Source organism: Cricetulus griseus (assembly GCF_003668045.3).
Source record: "Cricetulus griseus strain 17A/GY chromosome 1 unlocalized genomic scaffold, alternate assembly CriGri-PICRH-1.0 chr1_0, whole genome shotgun sequence".
Lineage (NCBI taxonomy): Eukaryota > Metazoa > Chordata > Mammalia > Rodentia > Cricetidae > Cricetulus > Cricetulus griseus.
Genome location: NW_023276806.1, coordinates 184,863,247 through 184,890,504, shown reverse-complemented (window position 1 = coordinate 184,890,504; position 27,258 = coordinate 184,863,247). Strand labels below are relative to the sequence as shown.

The following is a 27,258-nucleotide window of genomic DNA, read 5'->3' as shown; positions in this document are numbered from 1 at the left end:
GGCACGCAGGTCTCCTAACTCCGCGGTTTATTAATCTTCCACGGCGACGGTGAAGACAGGTCAGGGTCCCCAGGCTATATCCCCTGCTGCCCACGGGCCTCCTGTCCCGGGGAGTTGGAAAATGCGGGTCGTGAAAGGACATTTCTGATCATTCTCTTTCAAGGACGCGATCGAGCCCAAAGCAAAAAAGCGCAGTTTCTTCGAGGTATGTGTATGCGGAACGGAGTAGCCCTGGAGGATGCGGGGCGGGCAGGAATGGAGAAGGAGGGAGTGGGGGGGGGTGGTCACTAATCACGGCCAAGTCCGGAGCGTCTCGGAGGCAGTGGAGTGTAAACGCGGGCTGGATTCGCCAGGGCTGCTTCCACGGGGGTCTCCGCAGGAGCGCGCGCAGGGGTGGGGACCGCGGCCCGGAGTGGCCCCCCGCCCTCCCCGCGCCCCCAGCGCGTCACCGCCCCCCACCCCACCCCACCCCGCCACTCCCGCCTCTGCGCGCCTCCCCCTGCTCCTCCTCCCCGGCGCGGTCCGGCTCGGGGGCGGGAGATCAGCGGGAGGAGCGCCTCCGTAGGCCCGGTAGCTCGGCGGGCCCCGGGCGCGTGGGAGCCGCGGCGCGGTTCGGCGCTGCGAGGCCGGGAGAGGAGGGCGCGGAGGTGAGCGAGCCGAGGGGTTGGGGGGAGAGTCCGGGGGTGGCGGATGGTCCGGGGTCGCCTGCAGCGGGCGCCGAGATGCGCCGCATCCTTCCTCCCGCACTCGGCGGGCGCCGAGCTGGCCAGGTGGGAGGGCGGCGGGAGGGTGTCCGGCGCTCCCGTTCCGCCCCCTGCTCTCCCGGGTTCTCCCGGAGAGCTCCCCCGGGAAGTCCTCAGGTCGGGCCCTGCAGAGAGGAGGCCAGGGTAGGATGCACCCAAGAGGGAAAGGACCCGCAGGTTACTTTTACCAGCCACTTTGGGTTGATGCAGCACTTTTCACTCTTAGGAAGCGCTGCTTGACAAACAGGTAAATAATGCGGGCCGTGGCTTTGCTTATTGCCCCACTAATGCGATCCTGCTGTGTTCAGGCCATTTTTGCGTTAGAAGTAATTGGTCTGTTCTTTTTAGTGTGTCCTTAATTATCTCTGCGTCCCGTGTTCGGCCTCGGCTGAAACTTGTTGAAAATTATGCCCTAAAAATCCTGTTCTTAAAATAACATAGGGAGATAAAGAGATTTTTTTTTTTTTTTTTTTTTTTGGACGGAGGTTTCCATTTATTAGCTCTACTATCCCGTGGAGCAGTATTGGTGTCAGATTTTTTACTCTTCTGGCAGATAGTTTTTCTTTCCTTTTTTTTTTTATAGAAAAACTTATTCCAGGCCACGTTTAATTATCGCTCCATCACTGTAGGCAACACAGACTTCTGCCCCCACCGCACCCCCATTACTTGATTAGCCTCTAGTCCCTGTTAACTCCCCCCCCCCCCGCGCTTGCAACCTTCATCTCTCCAATCTACTCACCCTGCCCTTTGGATCTCTTTTTATTACTTCTTTATTTAGTCGATCTTGTTTTTCGTTCTTTGGCACTGTATTTCTCCCCACACTCAAGATAATCTATTTGGAGAGAAAAACATGCATCCTGACTCTCTAGCAACACCAGAGCCCCTCCAGGCTGCCTGGAGGTGTGAGTGAGGTAGTGGTTGGCTGCTGTAGTTCCTGCCTCTCAGCTAGTCCATCAACTGGGGGAGGGAAAGGAGCCGGTTTCAATAGTGTTAAGTTTGGCTAATTGTGAAAGAGGAAAATGAGAGGCTTCATCCAAATTACTTTTATTGTGCTGGTACCATGGAAAATGCTCTTCTACTGAATGAGCATAATTGTACTTTAATACTGGAACACAACATGGATGAAGGCAGAATTTTAAATGATTATAAAAGATACAGAAAAATGAGGATAAAGATGCACCAAAAGCTGGGAAGCTGTGGCCGTGGCAAAAGGTGAAGGCGGAGTATCAGGAAGTGCAGTTACTCCCTGCTCCCTTTATAACCGGGACACTGAGGTAGCCTTGACATTGACACATCACTTAATGTTTTGGGGCCTACAAATCTTGACTATCAGAAAGAGAGATCTGGCCTAGAGACTCATTACATTTTCTTTGGCCTTGGCATTTATGAAAATGCACTTAGTAACAAAGAATATTTATTGCATACTTCATCAGTATGTGCTAGGCAGTGTGGTGGCTGTGTTTGTGTGTGTGTGTGTGTGTGTGTGTGTGTGTGTGTGTGTGTGTGTGTGATGGGGAGAGTAAGCAAATGGTAAAAAAGCAAAAATAATTCTTTAAAGTAAATCCCCAGGAACTTAACATGGACTGAAAGAGGTCAGGGGCAGGTGGGCTTCAGTGAATCATTCCAGTAAGGAGACAGAGTTCCCAGAATGGAAAAGTGATTTAGTCTTTTCTAGAAAAGGATTCCGGGGCTGGGCAGTAGGAAATAACAGTCACACAGGAGAAGGCAGGAGAGGTGAACACATGCTGTCAATCTTTGGGTCTTTTAGGTCACCGTCAGGAAGGTGGCTGTGATTCTAAGTATAAGGAGCTGCTGATTTTTAGGGAAGAGAAACACTTATGATGGTTTATGTCTTAAGATGGCCTTAGCTCTTAGGTAGAGAATGGTTGTGTAAAGGGTGGTGATAAAGATGAAGACAGGCTGACCATTTAGAAAGTGTTTGCAAGTTGGGTATGATGACATGTGTTTAGAGTACGGGATCCCAAGGCAGGAGGATCACTTGAGCCCAGGAGTTTGTGACCAGCCTGGACAGCATGGGGAGCCCTTGTCTCAAAGAGGAGGGTGGCGTAAAGGTTTTCAGTGAAAAAGGATAAACAGTTGGGCAAGTTGGGCATGCTGGTGTAGTGAAGAAGCCTAGAATATTTTAAAGGGGCTGTGCTTGGTGGAACCTACTGTTAATCTCAGCAGAGGCAGGCAGAGTCTATGGGTCGAGGCCAGCCTCATCTACATACCAAGTTCTGGAACAGCCAGGGCTACACTGTGAAACCAAGAAATATTTGGAAGAACAGGAGTTAGTATCAAGGGTGAAGGAAAGCAAAGAATAGGCATTGACCCCCAGAGTTCTCACTCAAATCGTACCAGCTCACCAAGATGAAGACATTTGGAGTAGCAGAAGCAGGTCTACTGCAGAAAAAGAGTTGACCTTTGAATCTGTTAAGTTTGAGATGTCATAAGAAAGGCCATAACTGTGTACCCTTAGGAGGCAAAAGGGATGGCCGCCAGGGCTGGGTGGGCTAGACTGGCCTTTAATGAGTAAAGGTGGTCATCAAGAATGTATGATAGGGTCAAGGAACTTGGTTGTCTGATTTTTCTTTAGCATTCTGCACCAAGCTGAGTGTAGTTACAGAGAAATGGGTAGCTGGGTTCTTCCAGCGTTTTACCAAGTATATATGGTGGAGAAATAAGAGTGGAGGGTCTTTCCAAGAGAATAACTCAATATACACAGTGAAGTCTAGACAGGGTTTACAGAGAAGCCAGGAGCTAGTGGTTAGAGAGTTATTTTGCCTTCTAAACATAAGAGTGAACATTTATTCTTTTGATTTTCTTATTAATTTATTTTTTTACATTCCAATCCCAGTTCCCCCTCCCTTCTCTCCTCCCAATCCCTTCACTCCTCCCTCCTTCCATCTGCTCCACAGAGAGGGTAAGGCCTCCCATAGGAAGTCAACTAAGTCTGTTCCATCATCTGATTGAGGCAGGACCAAGGCACCTCTCCACCACCACCCCCACTGGTCTAGTTTGAGCAATGTATCTCTCCATATAGAATGGGCTCCACTAAGTTAGTTTGTGCATTATAGTTAGATCTTGGACCCACTGCCAGTGGCCTCGTATATTGTCCCAGTTGCACCATTGTCACCTATATTAAGGGAGTCTAGTTCGGTCTTATGCAGGTTCCCCATTTGTCAGACCTGTGTCAGTGATCTCTCACTAGCTCGGGTCACCTGATTCTGTGGGTTTCCCCATCATGGTCTTGACTCTTTAGTTCATATTTTCACTCCTTCCACTTCAGTTGTACTTGAGGAGCGTGGCCCATTGGTTAGTTGTGGATTTCTGCATCTGCTTTCATCTGTTTCTGGAAGAGGGTTCTAGCTTCTTTGGGGTTGTGGACTGTAGGCTGGTATCTTTGTTTTGTTTGGTATCCACTTATGAGTGAGTACATACTATATCTGTCTTTCTGGTTCTGGGTTACCTCACTCAGGATGATTTTTTTCTAGTTCTGTCCATTTGCCTGCAAATTTTAGGATGTCATTATTTCTTACTGCTGAGTAGTACTCCATTGTGTAAATATACCACATTTTCTTTATCCATTCTTTAGTTGAGGGGCATCTAGGTTGTTTCCAAATCTGGATATTACAAATAATGTTGCTATGAACATAGCTGAGCAAATGTCCTTGTGGTGTGAATGTGTCTCCTTTGGGTATATGCCCAACAGTGGTGTTGCAGGGTCTTGAGGTAGGTCGATCCCTGTTTTCTGAGAAATCACCATGCTAATTTCCACATAGGTTGTACAAATTTGCACTCCCACCAGCAATGGAGGAGTGTTCCCCTTTCTCCACATCCTCTCCAGCAAAAGCTGTCAAATGTGAATATTTACATTGAGGTTATTAGAAAGGTACTGGAATATCAGAAATATTGGAAAGTGAATGACAAGTGGAAGCAGAGACTTTTTTTGCCTTTCATGCTTAAGAAAACAAGAGACCTGAGTCTAAGATTCCGGCATGGTAGTGGCACACGGTCAGGGCAATGGTGGAGCATGTCTTTGATTCCCAGCACTCTGGAGGCAGTGGCAGGAGGATCTCTTGAGTTCAAGGACAGCCTGATATACTTAGAGAGTTCCAGAACATCCTGGGCTACACAGAGAAACCCTGTCTCAAAAAACAAAAGCAAAACAACAACAACAACCAAAAGGTTTATCTCTTGGAATGGTGAAGTCTTGAGAGGATTGGCAGCTGCTGGGGTACAAAAAAAAAAAAAAAAGAAAGAAAAGAAAAGAAAAGAAAAGAAAAAAAAACATCTTTAGTGAAAAGGGATAGTCCAGAAGTCAGCGGAGAGCAGTAATGTTAGGGAGGGGTTGTTAGGAGGTGTTTGCAGGATAAGTTAAGAAGATTGGGATATGAGCTTATGAAGAATACAGTACCCCACTTCATAGCCCTGGAGGATTTCATTTTCTGAATAACAGTCCTCGGATTGTGAAAGACATGAGAATCTCTGAGATTGCTCTTTCAGAATTATAGTTATCCAGTAATTAACGACCTAGACATTTTCTCGAAAAATAAATTAGGCCCTGTTTTTCAAAATTAACTTAGCACTACGGCTGCCATTCTGCTGGAGGGATGTCAAGGAACCTTACCCTGCAAACCTCAGGGACTGTCTTAGTCACTGTTGTATTGCTATGAAGAGACACCAGGAAAGCATTCAATCGGTGGCTTACTTAAAGTTTCAGAGGCCTGTCCATTATTATCATGGTGGGGAACATGGCAGCACACAGCCAGACATGGTATTGGAGAATTAGCTCAGAGTTCTAGATCCTGATCCTTAGGGTCTGGCATGGGCTTTTCTAACCTCAAAGCTCGCCCAGTAGCAGCCACACTAATAAGAGCCTATGGGGGGCGGGTATTCTTATTCAAACTACCACAAGGGTTATGTAGCTTACTGTCTTACAGTGTTAATATTCCCTTAAGTATTAAATGCCTAGGTCAAATTAAATACCCATATGGACCTTGAGATCTCAAGGAGCCTGAATGCTACTTTGAAATACTTTTAACTGGAACTCCTGTAGTTGGTGTTAATTATAAGGTGATAATGTTAACATTTTATGATGCTTCAAGAATTACAAAGAAGAGAATTTTAGCATTTGGAAAAGATCATAGGAGTCAAATATAAGTGCTTTCCATTTAACAAAGAGAATATAGAGGCAGACTGAGAATCAAGATGGATTCAGGAGCCTACAATACCAGTCCATTTGCCTCAACAGCACAGAGTTAAAACTTGCTATGAACGGAATAATTTTATCAAGTACTTAATCTGTATTACCCTCAAATAACCAAGTAAAAATATAGGGAAGATCAAGAATCTTTTAGCTGAAAGGGCTCTTGGCTCATGGCCATCACTTGGGAGTTTATAAGAAAGATAGTAATCAGAGTTGCCCAGACACTCTGTAAATCTACTTCAGCAGAATCCCCACCCCTCACTGACAGACTGGGTTTGCTCCCACAAGACCCATGGAACCTGGAGAACCAGGGAAAACAGCACTCCCTCAGGGGAGAGGATGAAGAGTTAGCATCATGAGAACACTGGGATTTTGGATGTTATGGAACAGGAACTCAGTGTCCTGTGTGGTGAGATGACACATTTTAAGACATAGCATTGCTCTTCCCAGAAAGTGAAGGGAAGACGTTACAAACTAATAAGGGGGGTTTCTGGTATTGCTTCTGAGTAGGGGAGGGAAATGGACCACATGCATATTCTTCACCTTGTCTTAATAAGGGGAGCTATTCTCTGGGTGGTTATTTTTTACTGTTGGAAACAACAACATGAAAACAGACACAAATAAGAGTCAGCTAAATCGCTGTCTCTGAAAACAAGCATTAGATTGAATCCTGACCTTTTAGAGATGTTTTTGAGTCCTGGATACCTATTATTCACAACTAATGATCTCCTATAAAATTTCTGATGCCAAAGCTCAACCCTCAGCCAATTAAGTAGACATCAGGATTGTTACATAATAACAAATGACCAGGTCTTTTTAAATTTCTCCAGGTCATTCAGTGGAGCTAGAATTGAAAACAAAACTGTCTTTTGAGATTCCTGTGAAAAGAGGCAGCTCTGAGACTAGTTCTACCTTTTCATCCACCAGTGGGCCCTGCTTTGTTCGACAGAGCTGAGATATGAGGGAAGGAGGGAGGGAGGGAGGGAAGGAAGGAGGGAGGGAGGGAGGGAGGAAGGAAGGAAGGAAGGAAGGAAGGAAGGAAGGAAGGAAGGAAAGGAAAGGAAGAAGGAAGGAAGGAAGGAAGGAAGGAAGGAAGGAAGGAAGGAAGGAAGGAAGGAAGGAAGGATGGATATAGGATATATTCACTGGTCAGTGGCTCTTTCAGACATTGAGAGATGCAGGATTTTTTTTAAAGGGAGTTTGTAATTAGAGTGAGTGATGTTAGCTTTTGATTAAAATGGGTGCATAATATACATTTACTGAAAGCTATTAATTTGTATATTTAAAGTGAATAAATTCTTTATGTAAATCACACCTCAATCAAATTGTATTTTTAAGTTTTGTGTATGCTTCAGTATTCATAATCCATCAATTGGATAACCAGGAAACTAGTACCTGTTTCATGTCATTAGCCGGTTGACAGCTGGTTGACTGTTGGGGGATGGATGGCTGAGACAAGTTGGAGTTGAGAGACCCTATCTCATAATGGAGATAGACACTCAACGTTGACCTTTAACCTACACAGGCACAGGAGCATCCATCCATACATGCGCACCTACCCACAGGTGTCTACACATATACACATACCTAAAATTGTTACCTGAAATCTCTGAGAAAAAATGTTTTGACTAAATTTATAGAATTAGACCTAATCAGAAATCTTTTTTTGTTGAAAATGTTCCTAAAATTAACTGAACTGTTTCACTGCTCCACCCATTCGCAGAGCCCAGACTGGCCTTAAACTCACTGTGCAGCTGTGGGTGACTTAGATTTATTAATTATTATTTTTGAGACAGGGTCTTACTAGGTAGTCCTGACTGCCTGGAATTCCCTATGCAAAGTAGGCTGGCCTTGAATTCACAAGAGATGAGCCCGCTTCTGCCTTCCAGTTGGGGGTTTAAAGCTGTCTACCAGGCCTGACACTTGATCTTCCTCAATCTACCTACCAAGGGCAGGATTTCTGTTGTGTGCCACTGTGACCAGCTTCTGTCCTAGTAATTGCAATTCAATGCACATAAGATTTTGTTTTAGTGACTCAGAATCTAGAAATGTCATGAGATCACGTCTACATACAGTTAGTTATTGAATACATATTGAACCTTGGAAATCTGAAACAGCCTGAGATAACCACTGCATTAGGAAATTACATGCCTGCTTCAAGAGGAGCCAGAGCCTTGCCTTTGGGCTTTTCTGAAGGGTTTGAAAATGTTCAAAATCCCCAAATAACACAAAATCTGTTACTGCCCTACAATAAGCCGTTGGGTTCTACTTGTTTGTTTAAATGTCAAGAGAATTCAGGGACTGTCCTAGCACAAACTGAAATTGCAATGGTTAAAGCCATCATCGAGTTAGAGAAAATTGGTGTGGGATATTTGACATTCCTTTTCTGGAATGTGCTCCTGCCTTTTGTGTATGACTAAGCAGATAACTGTGGGATGGGGGATGGGGCCTGACTCCAGGGTGCCTTCCCTCTGGGGAAAAGTGTTTTCTCCTAACAGATACTGGGCCTTTCCACTTGGAGCCTCCTACTGGCTATGAAAATTATGGCCCTGTAAAGCTTGGTAGTTTTAGAAACCAATAAAATAAAAAAATAGTGAAAGGGACTGCACAACATTACCACCACAGACAATGTTATCACTACCCTTTCCTGAAAAGAGAACATTTGATATACAAAAGGATGAAAGATACACTCTTCATAAAAAAGGGTAGTTCTTCTAGCAGAATAACTGAAAACCACCTTGCTTTCTCCGTGTATTTTTAGTTGGTATTCAGGAGTCAGTGCACAAGCACCTTTGAAGGAAGGCTGTGGGAAACTAGATTCCCTTTGGGACATTCCTAGTTTTAAGCTAGATTGCATTTGCACATTCTCAGCAAAATGATGCAGAAGTTATACAGGTATTAGGGAGGAGTTTGTAAATATCTTTTACACATATAACATGGGGTAATGGGGATGGCTGGAGAGGTGGCTGTTCTTCCAGAGGTCCTAGTTTAATTCCCAGGACCCACGTAGTAGTTTACAACGGGCTATAACTGTAGTCTCGTGGGATCTAATGCCTTCTTCTGGTGTGCAGAGATACACACAGACAAATCACCCATACACATAAAATAAATACACATATCTTTTAAAAAGCCCAAACACACACAGAGAGAGAGAGAGAGAAAGAGAGAGAGAGAGAGAGAGAGAGAGAGAGAGGGAGAGAGAGAGGGAGGGAGAGAGAGAGAGAGAGAGAGAGAGAGAGAGAGAGAGAGAGAGACTTAGACACAGACAGAGACATAGAGAATGTTGAAGTAAAGGAACAAGCACCATGCAGTATTCTCTCCTGACTGTTTGGGGTATGCTCTGACTATACAATTTAGTTTTTATTTATTCTAAGCTGATGAATTTTTTATTATATGTTTTATTATAAGCCCATCCCGAGTCTCCCTAATGAGCCTGGCTTTCTGAGTGTAAGCACAGTATTGTCCCTGACTTTCTGTCTCGGATGTACAGAGCACATGGGCCCATATACACTCATGTTGGGTCACTACAGGGAAGGTGTGCCTTGAGACTGTAAATGCATCACTCCTTGCCAACTGAAACAGTACAGTTTACAGAGCTCTCTTTTCCTTAGCTAGATAAATGTGGAGGTGTCATTAATAGTCCATGAATTCTCATCTTAGACTCTAAGGAAACAATCCAGAATACTAGATGAACAAGTTATTAATGGATGAAGTTTTTACACCACTGGCTCAGCATCAGATATTACCCATTGCTTGTGGGAGATGATGGCCTGGTCTTTGGTCTGAAATGGGGGGGGGGGCTCCAATGGGATATGAACACACTCTTTGGCGCTTTCTTTTTCCTCCCCTTCAGGGTGGTTGCAGGTTCCCAGTGTCCCCAGAGGACACGTGGCCCCTCCCCTGAAATTTTCCAAATGTTACTTAGAAAGCACTCATGTTTTGTTTTATGGTATTAATAAATTCAGATAATTTGTTATGAGCTAACTCAGGCAGAGATAATTAGCTAAAGTTAGCATTGTTTTTAGAAACACACAGATGACTGTAGATTTACTCTGCAGCCTCAGAATGAGCAGAGGTTAGCAGGCTTTTTTGTTTTTGTAAGATGGTTATCATTATGTAGCTCAGGCTCCCTCCTAGAGCTCCCTCTGCCTCCGGGGATTAAGTCCTGTGGGAAGCTAGAAGACTTCTATTTGAATCCATGCTGTCAAATTGCTTAGTTCTCTGACCTTCTGCTTCATTTAGATGAAGGGTAATATATATTCTCTACCCACCTGAGGAATTCACAAAATAAGATTATACATGAAAATATTCTATGAAACAACACATAAAAGTATGGTATATGGTTTCAGCAATATACCACAATTTCCTATCTTGGGTCCATGAAAGATCTCTCTTGGGCTGGCAAGATGGTGCAGTGGATAAAGGTGTTTGCTGTGCAAACCTGGTGATTGGGGTTTAATCCCCTGAGCCCATGGTGTAAAGAGAAAACTACTGTCTCCACAAAGTTGTAGAGGTCGCCTGACCTCCATAGTCATGCATCTGTACAATAGGCAATAAAGTTAAAACCTCTCTCTCTCTCTCTCTCTCTCTCTCTCTCTCTCTCTCTCTCTCTCTCACACACACACACACACACACACACACACACACACACACACACCTTAACCCTATAATGAAGAGTCTCATTATTTATTAGGTTAATTTTATTCCTAGTCACATTACAGCGTTAGTAGAATTTGCCATTAGGATACTATGTGCATAGGGACCACGGTGTTAATACAAGGGTTGCCCCTTAATAGATATAAAATTTGTGGTTTAATACAAAGCCACTGGTGACATTTTTAGGTTCAAAGGTATTTATGTACTTCTTCACACTCTTGATTTAGAGAGGTCTGAACTCGTTCTATTTTTTTAAAAAAGTTGTTAAGTGATTAATGCCTTTGTGTGTTATTTTTAATTCGAAAAGGCCTTATTGTCATGATTATTGGGTTGAAAGGTTTTGCAGTTCTTACATAAGAGCTGCTGCAGTGTATATTGAACAGTTGGGATATGGGAATCCTTGGCTTTCTGAGTAGATCTAGTAATGTTTCACCCTTAGGTAATATGTCTATGAGGGAAAGGTAAGATGGTAATTTCACCCTTTATTTAGAAATGAAACGAGTACTGGCTTCCTTTAACTTCTGTTTCCCGGGATATTCCAGTAATGTGAAGATGGCTTTGCACTGCCTGGTTGCCTAGGACTGTCTGAGAGCATAATTACACTTCCTAACTTGAAAGGCATGAAATGAGATATGTAATAGATGTGAAGATGGTAGATTTTTCTCCATTCACCTAAGTTAGACATTAAAATTACTAAATAATAGCCAGAGAATACCACAAATATGAACATGACTCCTCTACCCTGTACCCATAGCCACTTCCCAGCTAACAGCAGCAGCTGCAGCAACAACCAACCCTTCTGAAATCTCCCGCCCCATGCCTTCCCTGCCGTTCTAATCCTGGCTTTTCTTGTTCTCATGCAACACTGGACAAATTAATGCTCTTATTTTCTGTCTCATCTGCAAATGGACATTATAATGGCACCTACTTCATTGGGACAGTTGTATGGACTTGATTAACATCTAAAATATCAGAGCTGAAACCGGTACTATATAAGAATTAAGCAATATTAATATTAGTATTGCTCTTCCAATATTTAGTTTATGGATCTATTCAGGGTCATTGAATATGACCTATTGCTAGGACAGAGAGGTATGTTTTCCTGACTCCAAAGCTTTTATTTAGTAAAAACCAAAAACTGGGGAAAAGCCTACATGTTTTGAAGCATCCCACTAGTGCCTGTAGAATCCATTAACTTCTGAAACTATCTGTATTTGCTGTTAACGTGAACAAAATTGCGCAAGTGGGGGCAGAATGGGATAGTATTTTTCATTCAGAGCCAGCAGTGAGACTGATGCCTGGCAGTCTGACTTGTGTGAGTGAGCAAGTTATTACAAATATAAATATTAATCACTTAAAAAAGAAACTTGACAACCCCTCCCCAGGGACAATAACTGCATCATAGTCTTCCTAGCCAGTGGATGAGAGAAAGAAAAAGGTAAACACATACTATGTATTTGAAATCATAAACGAGACAAAACGCTTTTACATAGGGAAGCTATGTTATAGAATATAGGCCAGATGATAAGGTGTCTATGGTATTTAATTAATCCATTGGTAGGTTTTTGTTTGTTTCTCTTTTCTTTTTCTTATTTTATTTGAGACAGAGTCTCATGATATAGCCTTGGTTGGCCTTGGAACTCACTAAATAGACCAGGCTAGCCTCATACTCATAGACATCCACCTGCCTCTGCCTCCCAAGAGCAGGGATTAAGGTGTGTGCCCCTATGCCTGGCTCTCCACTAGATTTTGATGCCTATTTTTCTTTAGCTATTGTTCAAGTGATGGCATTAATTTTATTGTTGGCTGTTTTATCTTAGTTGCCTTTAAAAATCTGTAGTTAATCAGGTATATGGGATAGCTCATAGACTGAGCACCCAAATGACTGTCCAGTTTTGGTTGTATTGCATGGAAATTTGTTTTTATGGAATTTTTTTTAGCCATTTCTTGGTATGAAGGTCCTTTCCCTGCCTCTGGTGTCATTTCTGATTTGCCTCCTGATCTGTTGAGCTCTTGCTTCTAGAGCTGTTTTTTAACAAACATTCTGAGTGAAATTCCCTCTTTGCTGTAAGCCTTGCTACACTTTGCTGCTGGGTCTATAGTCCAGCAGCATCCACACCACTTTTTTAGAAATGCAGACTCCCAAGCCTTCCTCCAGACTGGCTGAGTGAGAATCTATATCTTAAGATTCCCAGGATGTTTGTGTGAACTTGTGAAGCCCCATTTAGCTGATCACCTTTGTGTTAATTTTTCTGCTTAGAGATCTCTCTACCTTACAAATTGTGCTTGCTGTGTTCTGGGTCATATAGCATGTCAAAATATTTTGCCTTTAGAGATACAGGATATAATTAAAGCGTTAGAAGTGTTTACTGTTTGTCGATATGTTTAATTGGTGAATATTTTCTTTTCTCTCCTCTAGGGCATTCCTGGAGATTTTAGAAACATTTCTACCATGGAATCCATCTCTATGATGGGAAGCCCCAAGAGCCTGGAGACTTTTTTGCCTAATGGCATAAATGGTATCAAAGATGCAAGGAAGGTCACTGTGGGCGTGATAGGAAGTGGGGATTTTGCCAAGTCTCTTACCATTCGGCTTATTAGGTGTGGCTATCATGTGGTCATAGGAAGCAGAAACCCGAAGTTTGCATCTGAATTTTTCCCTCATGTGGTGGATGTCACCCACCATGAAGATGCTTTAACAAAAACAAATATAATATTTGTGGCTATCCATAGAGAACATTACACCTCCCTGTGGGATCTGAGACATCTGCTTGTGGGCAAAATCCTGATTGATGTGAGCAACAACATGAAGGTGAACCAGTACCCAGAATCCAATGCAGAGTACCTGGCTTCGCTATTCCCAGATTCCCTGATTGTCAAAGGATTTAATGTTATCTCAGCTTGGGCACTTCAGTTAGGTCCCAAGGATGCTAGCCGCCAGGTATGTGTGACCTTAAATTTTATGATATGTCTGGCATTTTGTAATCAAGTAAACCAAGTTCAAATGCATTTAATTGATTATTTGAAAACTATGTAAGATCGTGTGAAGACTGCATTCCAACTACATAAAGGCAGGTTTCTCTTCACGAAAAGATGATGTGACAACTTCTAAAATGACATGTATTTTTCTGTAATTGCCAGTTAATTAAAGAAAGGGTGATGCTAGCTGATGTGTCATATGACACATTACATTAGTCCTCCGGATTGTTTCTTCCCCCTCTTTCTGCCCTCCCTTCCCCTATCTCTCCCCCTTTCTGCCTTTGCTGGAGCTACTTGGTAATGCAGTATCCCATCTCTGAATGAAATAGGACTTGGTAGGATCCTAAGAATCCCTTAGAATAACCTTTGTGTTTTTCATAGATTACGTTTTTTATAGCACATAAAAAGTAAAGTCTGAGCTGGGCGTCGGTGGCGCACGCCTTTAATCCCAGTACTTAGGAGGCAGAGGCAGGCGGATCTCTGTGAGTTCGAGGCAAGCCTGGTCTCCAGAGCGAGTGCCAGGATGGGCTCCGGAGCTACACAGAGAAACCCTGTCTCGAAAAACCAAAAAAATAAAAATAAAAAAAAAAAAAAACACTCCGGGCTGGAGAGATGGCTCAGATGTTAAGAGCACTGACTGCTCTTCCAGAGGTCCTAAGTTCAATTCCCAGCAACCACATGATGACTCACGACCATCCGTTATGTGATCTGGTGCCTTCTTCTGGTGTGCAGATATACATGGAAGCAGAATGTTGTATACATAATAAATAAAATCTTTTTTTTTTTTAAAAAAAGGAACATCTGTTGTAAGAATGGATTTTAAGCCGTGGGGCAGGTAGGCAGAGGTAGACTGGATTTCTCAGGTTCACTCTCAGCACACGAGGCTATGGACCACACCTTACCTAGCTCAGCTTGTGAAGGCAGCAGATGGTAGGCTCTGTTAATGCTTCTGAAATGAAGTCGCTCTAAGAAAACACATGAAGGCTACTTTAAAAGCCCTTCAGAGGTGTGCTTAGGCATTGAATCTGAGGGTTGTAGTAAAAGAACCTTTTCATTTTTGCTCCTACAGCCAGTTGATTATGGGGCTGGAAAGATGGCTCAGCAGTTAAGAGTAGCTGCCGTTCTTGCAGAGCTCAGGAGTGTGGGTCTTAGCATCTGCCATGGGCAGCTCACAACTGCCTGTAGCTCCACCTCCAGGCCTCCAAGGGTGCCTGCCCTCATGTGCACAAACTCACACATAATGAGTCTTTCAAAAAGCCAGTTAATTCCATCCCCTATACAGTGGAGTCTCACAATTTTATTCTACGTATCAGGGTCATGAACTCTATATTGAGTACTTGCCATCACTGTGACATGAGCACCAGGACTTAGAGGAGAGGGATTTACGTTGTTCAGTTTCAGAGGGTTTGTTTCATCATGATGAGGAAGGATGATGGAGCAGAGCCATTCATGTAATAGAGGGCAGAGAGCAGAGACAGGGCAAAGCCACCATCCTCCTGGCTTTCTCCTTTCTCTTCTTTATTCACCTTCCCTTGGGTGATTTCAAATTCAAGCATATTGACAAGATTGGCCATCATAGTAACCACTCACTTCAGGTCTGTCCCTCTCGCTCCTTGCCCCCTTCTTGCTTTTAGATTTTTTTTGAGACAGTCTCACATTTTGGTCCATGTTGGCCTCCACCTCGTGGCATCTCCCAAAGACTGGGATTACAGGCATAAGCCACGGCACCTGGCTCAAGTGTTTCAAACAGTGCATGCTTTCCCCAACCCTCTGTTAGAGATCAGACCAGGGCCTTGCACAGACTAGGCAACTGCTTGCTCATGGGCCACACTCCAGCTGCTAGAGATGCTTCTTCCTTCCCTTCTTTTTAAGAAAACATAGCCCATAAAATTGGCAAATTTGAGCCAAGGCCTATTTGACAAAGTTGACATAATCCCTTCCTCATATTCATGATCATTTCAATTTGTAGTGGAAAAAACCTTCATGGAACAGTGATTAAATTCAAATTCAAAATGAGCTACAAGACCCGTCCTGACAAGAGCCATGTAATTGGTACTTCATCCTGCGTGGATGATGAACAATCTGTAGTATTGAATGTTTCACTTATAGTTCTAGATTTATTGTTATCATTTATAGACTTTTCTCCAAATAAGAAAAAAAGGGTCTATCATAATGTTATTATTTATAGACTTTTCTCCAAATAAGAAAGAAGAGTTTGCTCCACCATTTCGCACCTGCAATAAATGAATATGAATGCTTTCCTTATTTCTTTGATATAAAAGTTTCCCATTTTAGAAATTCACATTTGCTTAATAGTGCAGAGTTTATCATTCACAAAGCTGGCTACCATCAGCTGAGAGTCAAGCCTGAAAGCTGAACTCTGTATTGTCACCTTCATGTAAACAGATTTAACATGCAAACATGTCAGTGTGGCCTCTTCAGAGCTTGTGTACAAATGTCTTCAGGGATATATTTGGAAATTCGTTTTCTTCAAACAGCACTGGAGACTTTGTACTAATATTTTTCTAGCCCTGAGTGAGATGATCTTCCTATTCATAGTAGTAGCTTACTCTAGCCATAAACTTGTAGTTCAACAGGTACTTGTTGAATTTTGACTATAAAATAGTCAAAAATTAAGCCTCCTTACCATACCTATGCCATCATTAGAGTTCCTATGGAAATGATGGCCTCCTCACTCTACCTACGCCATCTTTAGAATTACTATAGAGATGATGTGTTTAGTCTTAGAAAATGACAGTTCCATTCTGTTTAAGTTAATAGCCTTATAGAATCATCGTTTTACTTGTGAAGAATATATCCAAAAAATGAAGAAATTTTATATGTTCACCAATGAAACGGTATACCTGGAACTATTCAAGTGTTTTACAGATACTTAATGAATTGGCCTCTAACCCTGAAGGTAAATTTTATAAGAAGTCTGGCATCGTGACACAATTTGTACATTTTACTCGGGAAGGCTGCCACGTGGAGTCCATGCCCATCTGCACTCTTTCTGGGATAGCTATGAAGGGCAGTGCTTTTCATCGCTCTCCTCTGCAGGGTCTCTACATTCCTCCAGCTGAAAGCTGGTCATAGAAGCAAGGGGATCCAGCCTCAACCTTAGAAAGCAAGGCCTGGAGCATATGGCCACACAGACCTCTGGGGAGGGAGGCGTGTGCCTTCCCTTGCTGTTGACCCGGGTGCCCTAGGAAGCATACCTTCTCTTTCAGCAGCCTCCCTCCCCCGAGAATCTCTCTGAGCTCTCCAGGTTGCAGCTAGATTTTCTTCACTCTCTTTTCATCATAGGGGGAAAAGACTTTTTAGTTTTCATTGCACTATTTTAAGTCTATCTTTTAAGATACTAATAAATCTAACCATAATGTGATACTTTTGATTGATTAATTCATTGTTAAGATAGTGTTTTAAACTATTAACAATAACTATGGTAGTATTTAAGTCTGTTTAATAGTTTACAGTTAATAATCATTTTTCTCATCTTCATTCACTGGCATCACTCGAAGTCATTAAACAATACACCATAGATGATTCCGTACTGTTTGTGGTTGATCATTGGACTTTTATGAATAGCAGTGCTAACGAGCCTTTTGTGTTTTTTTTTTTTAAACAGGTTTATATATGCAGCAACAATATCCAAGCTCGACAACAGGTTATTGAACTTGCCCGTCAGTTGAATTTTATTCCTGTTGACTTGGGATCCTTATCATCAGCCAAGGAGATTGAAAATTTACCCCTGCGACTATTCACTCTCTGGAGAGGGCCAGTGGTAGTAGCCATAAGCTTGGCCATATTTTTCTTTCTTTATTCCTTTGTCAGAGATGTGATACATCCGTATGCCAGAAACCAGCAGAGTGACTTTTACAAGATTCCCATTGAGATTGTGAACAAAACCTTGCCTATAGTTGCCATTACTTTGCTGTCCCTGGTATACCTGGCAGGCCTCCTGGCAGCCGCATATCAGCTTTATTATGGCACCAAGTACCGAAAATTTCCACCTTGGTTGGATACCTGGTTACAGTGCAGGAAACAGCTAGGATTGCTGGGCTTTTTTTTTGCTGTTGTCCACGTTGCCTACAGCCTCTGCTTACCGATGAGAAGGTCAGAAAGATACTTGTTTCTCAACATGGCTTATCAGCAGGTACCGGACACGCTTGTTATTCATCTGGCTCTAGTGACATATCTTAGTAGGAACTGTAAAATCTGAGTTAAAATAGTGTAAATTTATATACACTTTGCAGCAGCATTTTTCCCTAGGCATATTTAGGGAGCAGAAGTACTGTTTGCTTTGCGGGGATTGTTTTGCTTGAGACAGGGCCTCATTGTGTAGCCCTCACTGGTCTAGAACATGCCACATAAACCAGGCTGGCCTTGAACTCACAGAGACCTGCATGCTTCTGCCTCTTGAGTGCTAGGATTAAAGGAATGAGCCACCACACCTAGTGGCCAGGAATTTGGCTATCCCTTTTGCATCATAGCAGCCCAAGGGGCTATTTTGAGATGTTGGTAGGAGAGACTTTAAAAATATATATATACATATGTATGTATGTATGTATGTATGTATGTATGTATGTATGCTTTGTTGACTGAAACTGGACAAAGTAAAGATGGTATTAAGAATATACTTTTTTCCACCAGTAGATACACATTTAAATAAAATTTTCAGCTGAAGAGATCCAGCTCTTAACTTATGCTCTAATTATGTTGTTTGTAGATAAATAGATAAGATTGTCATAAATTCACAGTTAAGTCAGACTTGATTAATATGCATTAGCAATATGAGGGGAGGGTTTGTAGAAAAATACTGCAAATGAATGAAACAGTTGGGAATTGGGAAGGTATATTAGTGAGGTCCATCAAGTGGACAGATATTTCAGCTCCACTGAACCTTATCCAGAGGAAATTTTGGTTTCTGGGAAAGAAAGGTTAGGAAGAAAGAGGCATTGACATGGACCAGGTAAGGAAGAAGGTAGCTTACAAGTCTGAGTTAAACTTAGTAGGACATACCTCAAACATTCAGCCACACCTATACAAACCTGTAAAAGGATCCCAGAGCTGAGTCTGACCACAAATGCTTCTCCTCCGTCACTTGAGAACCAGTCAGTTGGCGTCCATGGTCTTGGACTTGGGGGGCCTCTACAACAGGGACTCATGGCTTGTCCCCATCTTCACACGCTAGAAAAGGAGGGGGCCTTAGCCCTGTTTTGATTAAACACTCTCTCCCTTTTCTCCACATCTGGAATAATACTAAGAACAGGTTCTCCACAATGGTTCATTATGCTGAATTAATTAATAATGAATTAATGAACACTATTAATCTTAAACACGATCATAAGTGGCCTGGTTCTTTGTAGGCCAAGAGTAAACGGTGTGTAGAATCAGCTAATGTTCTATGAAGTAAAGGAAATTCATATCTGTATTCTTGTTAGGTTCATGCAAATATTGAAAATGCTTGGAATGAGGAAGAGGTTTGGAGAATCGAAATGTATATCTCCTTTGGCATCATGAGCCTGGGCTTACTGTCACTGCTGGCAGTCACTTCAATCCCTTCTGTGAGCAATGCTTTAAACTGGAGGGAATTCAGCTTTATTCAGGTATGTGGGGTTTTTTGTTTTTTTTTGTTTTTGGTAACACATCAGACAGCATAGAATTTCACTGTTAAGTTCAGTGTTAAATATGTTCCGTCTAAAAAGAATGCCTTTGAAGCCATAGTTACACATCCATTCAGGCAGCACACATGGCTGGGGCCAGATTACAGCCACTCTGGTTAGGAAAGGCTAGTGCATCTTTACATTAGAAGGCAGTCATAGCAATGTCTGTTATATTATGGAATAAAAGGGGAGAAGTGGGCTTAGGTAAAATTTAATGTTAAAAGTCAATTTACTTTGATTTTTTTTCAATTTACTTTTATGAGCATTTTGCTCGTGTGTTTCTGTGTATGCGCCACATACCTGCCTGGTGCTCACAAAGGTTGAAGAAGGTGTCAAGATCTGCTGGAACTGAAGTTTTGGACCAGTTGTGAGCTACCATGTGAATGTTAAAAATCAAACTAGGTCTCTGAGCCATCTATCCAGCCCCCCAAAGTCAACTTATTATTAGTCAAATGAACTCAACATGTATACATACAATCACAAGCACTGTCAAACAAAGTAACTGTGCTAATGGTTTGTGACAACCAACTGCATTTGTAAATCTTTCACATTTTATTTTTCCAAGGCATTCCATCTCTTTGCATGGGCTTTGGTGGAGGTTGTGGTGCAGCACCAACAGGTCTCAATCGTGGCAGGGGTTTTCGGTCTTTCCCGGCTTCACAAGATTGATTCCTGGCTACTTTGCTATGAATAGCACAGCTCACACAGTAATGCAGCTTGTCATAGAGTTTGGGAAGCATGTAAGCACCGAAGACACTTGCTTCACGTATATCCCTGACATCAGCGGCCTCTACAGTGTTCTGAATGACGAACTTCTTAACGGCCTTGCCCTTGGGCACGCATGGGGCACAGTTCGTGCAGCAAATCAGCTGCACATGGCTACAGCCCTTTTTGGCACGCCCATTGTTCCTTGTTTCTTTGGTCTTGTCACTTCCTTCCCCAAGACTCCAACTCTCAACTCCCTACAATCCGAGGCCCTACTTTCCACCCATTGCCCAGGCTCACACTCTCCCCCACATTTGTTAATCTTGTTACTGTGTTTTACTATGTCAATCATAAACCAAGAAATTCAGAGAACACTTGTGTTCTTTAAAAAGTTAAATGTTTACTTACATTAATATAGGTATAACATATTTACATACTTTAAATACATATAAAATTTGGATTCTAGTTATATGGTCACAATCTGTACTTTCTGATCCAAATGGTATATAGCACAAAATATACAATAAATATAATAGAGTCTTTTGATAGTATACTGTTTTGTATTGGTTGTCCGGAAACTTGCTTTGTGGCCCAAAACTCAGATCCACCTGCCTCTCTCTCCCCAGTACTGGGATTAAAGGTGTACACCATCATGCCTGGATGCCTAGGGAAATTTTTAAATAATATTTTTATATATTCTTTGAAAGTGCCATACATGTATGCCATGTAGTTCTCTTCCTTCCACTCCCTGCTACTTCCCTCCAACTCACCTGTTTTTAAAAGTCATGCAAAAATCTAATTAAGGACAAAATCCTTGTCTAAATTCATTTCTCCCTCTAAAGAAAGGAGAATGGGAATGCTTTCCCAACTGCTACTTTATCACATCAGAAAGGAAATAGAAGGCTTTCTGGTAGAAGGTGCTAGTCAGGCACCCATCATCATAAAGTTAGATGACTAATTGCCAGCATCCTGCCTTCTAGAGAGCTGACATTTTCCTTGTGGACTTAGACATTACATCAGTATACCGATGCACTATTACTTTTGTGTAATATAAACTAGTTGTCAAAGGAAGTAACCTTAAGCATAGTAATTCAGGTAACTGAAAACAGTAACCTTTTAACTTATAAAATGGCTGACTAAAAAGTCTTCTTAGCCATCTCATTTATTATGGTCAGTAACCACATTTGAATTGTTACTTATATTACATATTTATACTCTAAGTTTTATCATATTTTCTTACTAACTAGTATCCATGCATGTACATATACACACACACACACACACACACACACACACACACACACACACACATATATATATATATATACACTCAAAAGGTCACTCTTTGGTATTTAATGTATATATGTTTGTGCAAATACTTTTATATACCTGTATACACACTGTTACATGGTTTTATGTACAACATGTAGCAATTTAGACAATCCCCACCACTATTTTGCTTATTTGTTGAGACAGAGTCTCACTATATAGCCCAGGCTGGCTTTGAATTTGCAGTCCTCTTTCCTTGTCCTCCCTAGTGCTGGGATCACAGCCATGTGCCATCACGACAGCTGTATAAAGCATTATGGACACCAGGCATATCTGTATCATTAGATAGAGAAAGGCTAGATGTTCTGATCAATAACCCCAGCAGTAGAATCAGTTCTAAGGGCATAAATCAAAATATAAAAGGTCTAAAGTAGTATTATTTATAGTTGAACAAATTTGCAATCAGAATGATCAGCACAAAGGAGTGATGATACACAACCATTTAATAAAACATTACACAATATTAATGATATGCTTTCATTTTTAATGGTATGGAAATGCTTGTATTATACTAAATTAACTAATGAGACTATTTATTCAGTTTATGCAATCTGACCTGATATGTGCAAGACTGGAGTGGTGCAAATAAGTGCATATGAAATTTATGAAACTGTCTTAAGTTGCTTCATTCAGATGATAGTAGGTCGGTTGCTTACAAAGCATAAGCAGTATATCTGCATGGGCTGTTGTGTGGGTGAGTAATGTGTGTCTTTTTCTCCCTCTGTCTCAAGTCTACCCTTGGCTACGTTGCACTGCTCATAAGTACTTTCCACGTGTTAATTTACGGCTGGAAGCGCGCTTTTGCAGAAGAGTACTACCGCTTTTATACACCGCCGAACTTCGTCCTTGCGCTCGTTCTGCCCTCAATTGTAATTCTGGGTAAGATGATTTTACTCCTCCCATGCATAAATCGAAAGCTAAAAAGAATTAAAAAGGGCTGGGAAAAGAGCCAGTTTCTTGAAGAAGGCATGGGAGGAACAGTTCCTCATCTGTCCCCAGAGAGGGTCACAGTGATGTGATGAAAAGAGGTGCTCGCTGTTGCCGTATACACTTCTGTCCATGCCATCACGTCACCCCTCCCTCCGCATTCCCCGAGTGGACTGTCAGTCTCCTGTAGTGTGACACCTGGCAGTGAGATTTCAGTTGAAATCGTGATAGCGTTCTCTTCAAGTTAATTTTCATAAATGTCAGATTTTGCCAACATGAAATTTTGTAGCCCACATGTCTTGTTATAATCTAGGAGTATTTTCTTTTGTGTAACTGTAACAGTACTGTTATTTTAACTATATTGCATAACCAGGCAGAACTGTTTGTAGTTGATAATGTAGAATGTTTAGAACACTTGGCAAACCAGCAGAATTTGAAGCTTTTAATGTTACTCGGTGTATAGGCGTTTTCCCTGAGACTAAGGATTTTAATTATTACCCAGTTTAAGAAAGAGAAATGCAAAATTATATATTATTGGGAAGGGACACGTCATATTAGCACCTAGGGTGCATAGGAGCATGCCTCTACTTTTATAAAAATGGGATTAGAAAATGCCATTAATTATAAAAAGCAGTGTGAGTATGAGCACACAGAAATGAAAAAGGAATCTGAAATTATATTTAAAATGCACTGGAGACACGGAATGAATACTGTTTATGCACAACTCATGAGAGCTTCATTCTCTTATGTTACAGATCAGTTTCATTTTCATATTTATGTCAGTCAGTGACTTGGTCTCTCAACCTGTAATTCTGCCTCCCATGTAATTCTGAACGTAGTCCCAACCCCAGGAGTTGTAGAACTGCCCTTAATCTGCAGTGAAGGTATCAGGTTTGCACATTGTTACACGTCAGTTTGTATTTGTTGCTTTGGCCAGTTACCATTCTTCCTGAGTAGGATTTTCCTGATGTCTACTGAGGGAATGTATGGCATGGTTCTAAACTCTTGTCCCATTTAATATTTACAACAGACCCATGAAATCGTTAAATGATCTTCATTTTACATGTGGGGAACTGAAGGATAGACAAGTTAAATTTCCCTAAGGTCACACGGTGAATAGGTGGCAGGTGAGCAGTCATGGCCGAGTAGTCATCCTTCGGAATCCATTGTTTGGTTAAACATCAGAATATACAGCGCCTGGCTTGTCTCCATGTACTGCATCCATGATGCCAATCTAGACAATTCCTCTCTTGTATAGCCATTGATAGTCTTTAGAATATGCTGTGTGCTTCAAAGGATGTATAGAAGTATCCTGGTCATAATCTTATCATTGCTGGAAACCCACAATAGCCAATCGTCTCGTCGTGCAGCGAAGGACTGAGCGGGGAGAGGGTCATAGCAGTGTGGGCGAACTGTGGAGATCCTGCAGCTCTTCAGAAATTTCCGTCAGGTGGCCATGTCCTTTGCTCTTCCTGGGAAACCCTTCAGCCTTCACTACCATTCATTAGGAAGCAGTTTATAAGAACGAAGGATAATAGGGCACGTGGCTAATAATAAATCTACTCCAGAGACATATGATCATGTAGATTACCTGTAAAACTTTCTCAGTGCTGGTGTTCCATGTGTAAATTGCATTTTGTTCAAATTTTGGGATGTACTACATTTTTTCCCATTTGTTCCTTACTTACCATAGTAAAGTTACAGATAGGATGTAATTATATGTATTCTTCCTAAAACTGTATCATTTCTAAAGCTACCTACTGACTTGACTCCAACCATCAAAAATAAAAATGACTCTTATTTTTGTGGACCTGTATTTCCCACCAGTGTCTCTGTTTCTACTCCTGCATTGTTAGTCTGGGAAATCACTCACTATTCTTGGATGATTTCTTGGTGAACTGTAAAATTCAACACCCCATTTTAATTAGATTGATCATAATCATTAATTCTTAGTAGGAATCCAGTATAGTGATGGCTTTTAACAGTAAATACCTACAAGCTGGTGGTGCACACCTTTAATCCAAGCACTTAGGAGGGAGAAGCCAGTGAATCTCTGGGAGTTGGAGACCAGGCCCGTCTACAGAGTGAGTTTCAAGACAGCCAGCACCACACTGTAACTGTGTGTAAGTAAATACAGACATACACACATACTGAGACTGTCATGAACTAGTGAGAATGGCAATGTGTTTTCAATATTGCTTGCTTCTTAAACTTCACTCTAAGACAATTTAATGTGAAAATACAATGAGATATTTCTGAAAGTTAGATGATTAAAGTACATGTTATATATGTTATGAGGTAGCCCATAATATAAAGTTACTGCTATTATACATACAGGGGACCTTTGGAAGTATAAAATTACATAAAAGCTACAAATATCTTTCAAATGACACTTTTCCTTTGGAATGCTACAAAAATGGAATAGTTTTAGTTTTATAATAAATGTAATATAGTCATTACAATTCTAAATGTTGAGAGGCCCCACTCACAATGCATATCTATTCACTTCCGGTTGCTTAATTTACTACTTCTGTAACTTTTCTTTTCATTAATTTTCTCTTTATCTTTAAAGGCATTTTTCTGGCTTCAGAAGTTGAATGAAATTTGTTGTTGTCAAATGTGAGAAGGTGGTGGTAAGGAGCTTACCATTCAAAGAGTAAGCCCTAGAGATGTCTCAGTGGCTATGGTGCCTGTGGAGAAGTCTGATGAGCTGAGTCTGGTTCCCGGGATGACTGGGGTCAGGGTGCTGACTCCTACAAGTTGTCCTTTGACATGACGACACGCACTCTCGTGTTCTCTCATCCGTCTCTGTCTATTTTCTCTCACACACATACAAAGCAAATGAAATATAGTTTAAAATCTTTAGAGGTGCAGGGAGGGTAGGGAAGGTTTTAAAGAGGAGGGAAACTTTGTTTACCAATTTATGTTTTGGGAAGTATGAGTGAGAAAATGATAGGAGTGTAGAAAACATAATCTGTCTTAATCCTTTGTAAAGACAGCTAAGTAATTTTTCCTATGAGGAAAAAAACTCATATAACATGTATCATGCTACTTAGCTTTTATGCAGATTTCATGTTTCCTTTATTAGGAATATTTAAAACCACATTTAAATATAAATGTACTCATATTAACATCTGTTTTAAGAAGATACATTAAAATTTAGCTCAGATAATCTACATGAGATCTTTATTTAAATATTAAATTATAAATTATGAATAAATTATGATTATTTATTAGAGCTAATTATTTTGTATAATACAGAGGGTAGCTGATGAGTTCATGCTAAACTACCTGATTATTTTTCTTAAAAATTAGCATAACTTCTAATTGACTGAAGAATTTGACTTTCAAAATTAATTTGATAATGATAAAAATATGTTCCCACTTAAGTCAAATTATGAAAGTTATTTTTAAACAGGATTCAAGAAATATTCAAGAATATATTCAATGTGATTAACATAATGAATTCCAGGACAGCCAGGGCTGTAAAGAGACCCTGTTTCAAAAGAAAAAAACTCTTTCTGTCTCTCTACATATAAATATTCAACTTTTTCTATTATTTATCTCTTATGTACTGTGACAAAAGTCTTAATATAAATTTTTATGCCATTAAGCTATTAGTAATATATTCTATAATGTTCCCTCCCAAAATGTGGTTTATTTGTAAAATTTAAGTATTTCACATGGTATTTAAAATATAAGTACTATAAATGTGATTCATAACTAAACTGTAAACGACTAATTATACCTGTATCAGTCCATAAAATCCTGCTTTTGAAATGTGCAAGCAGAATAAAATAAATTGTTTTGTAAATTCATGACTAAGCAACGTCACATGTAGTATAACGTACCTCAGTCCACTGCTACCATTCTTTGTGACATCAGGAAAATGAATTGCTCAACCCTGCACTGTTCAGAAGTCAGTAAGACAAATTCTGGCATACAGACAGCCTTTGTAGTTACCTAAAATGAAAGTGTAGCAATTTTAGTGGCAATAGTCTGTTCTTCTGAGTGTCACAGAGTGAACAGGTTCTTCAATAATTTTGAGATTGACAAGATCATAAAGTACTTCATTTTCAGGGGCTCTAGCCATATGGTACTAAAACAGTGTTTCTATTTAGCCTAACATGCATACTAGGAATTGTTGGGTTGTTTTTTAGCTTTACAAATCACTAAATTTCCATTGTGCACAGATCCACAATGAAGGCAGGCCAGGAATCTTCCCAGTAGCTTAGAGACACTCCTGGTAGCTAGATGAGCTAAGGTAACTCAAAAAGCAGGTGCTTTATACGAGTTCCAAATTGCCAACTTGCAGGAATTATTCTCATACACTTCCTTCCGAGGCTTTTCACAGTTTCACAGGTGTTCGTCCTTCACAGCTGTCTCTTTCCTCAGTCCTGGGCTGCTGAGGACTGCTGTTCACACCTTATGAAGTGAGGTGTCCTTGTGACTGGTCTCAGTGCCTGCCTGAGAGGTGGCCTGCATCGAGTGCTGGCCTCTGAGGCCTACTCCAAGGAAAGTGGCATGTGTTCTTCATGGCTCCTTCTGTCTGGCTATTGAGGTTGTAGATAAACAACTGTCCCTAGACAGCCAAGGCAACACTCAGAGGCAGAACGGAGGCCACTAGAAAAGAGACAACTCCCTGCTGCTTCTGCTATTTAAACAATTAGAACTCAGTTTCTGTGTTCTCTGAAATCTAAATTTTATCCTTTCCAGTTCGCTGTCACAATATTAATCTAGCATTATTGACTAGGTTAGACTAATAATTCTTTTAAAAGATTTTAAAGGGTGATGTACAATTTATGTTTAAATTGATATTCTACTGTTAATTAATTATACTTGTTTTCTGCCTTTATAAAATATTAGCTATTTTGTATTGACTTGTATGATTTTCTTTGTACAAATTTTTCTTGTGTGTATTCATTTTTGCTAAACATCTGTATCCGGTAAAATACTCTTGACAAATTGCATACCATGATTTTATGTCATTCTCCTAGATCTGCCTTATATACATTTCAATAAAAAGTATTATTTAATGTTTGAA

General features: G+C 41.0%; 2 protein-coding genes and 1 long non-coding RNA gene across 4 annotated transcripts; 1 reads left to right on the top strand and 2 right to left on the bottom strand.

Annotated features, from left to right (window-relative positions):
* Positions 1-522: 522 nt before the first annotated feature.
* On the top strand, positions 523-27,258 carry Steap2 (STEAP2 metalloreductase). Of its 2 annotated transcripts, none has more exons than XM_027391576.2 (5): positions 523-647; positions 13,028-13,549; positions 17,216-17,743; positions 19,032-19,196; positions 22,019-27,258. In XM_027391576.2, the coding sequence occupies exons 2-5, from the start codon at positions 13,061-13,063 to the stop codon at positions 22,304-22,306; spliced, it is 1,470 nt and encodes a 489-aa protein (XP_027247377.1). In that variant the 5' UTR covers positions 523-647; positions 13,028-13,060; the 3' UTR covers positions 22,307-27,258. The 2 variants fall into 2 exon arrangements, with proteins under 2 accessions (XP_027247377.1, XP_027247378.1); XM_027391577.2 differs by lacking the exon at positions 523-647 and adding an exon at positions 852-990.
* On the bottom strand, positions 19,686-20,310 carry LOC103164031 (40S ribosomal protein S26-like). The gene is made up of 2 exons (XM_035450617.1): positions 20,299-20,310; positions 19,686-20,215 (listed from the first exon to the last, which is right to left on the bottom strand). The coding sequence occupies exons 1-2, from the start codon at positions 20,308-20,310 to the stop codon at positions 19,799-19,801; spliced, it is 429 nt and encodes a 142-aa protein (XP_035306508.1). The 3' UTR covers positions 19,686-19,798.
* On the bottom strand, positions 20,339-24,992 carry LOC118239474. The gene is made up of 2 exons (XR_004771707.1): positions 24,861-24,992; positions 20,339-20,622 (listed from the first exon to the last, which is right to left on the bottom strand). It is a non-coding gene; the product is annotated as an uncharacterized LOC118239474 (long non-coding RNA).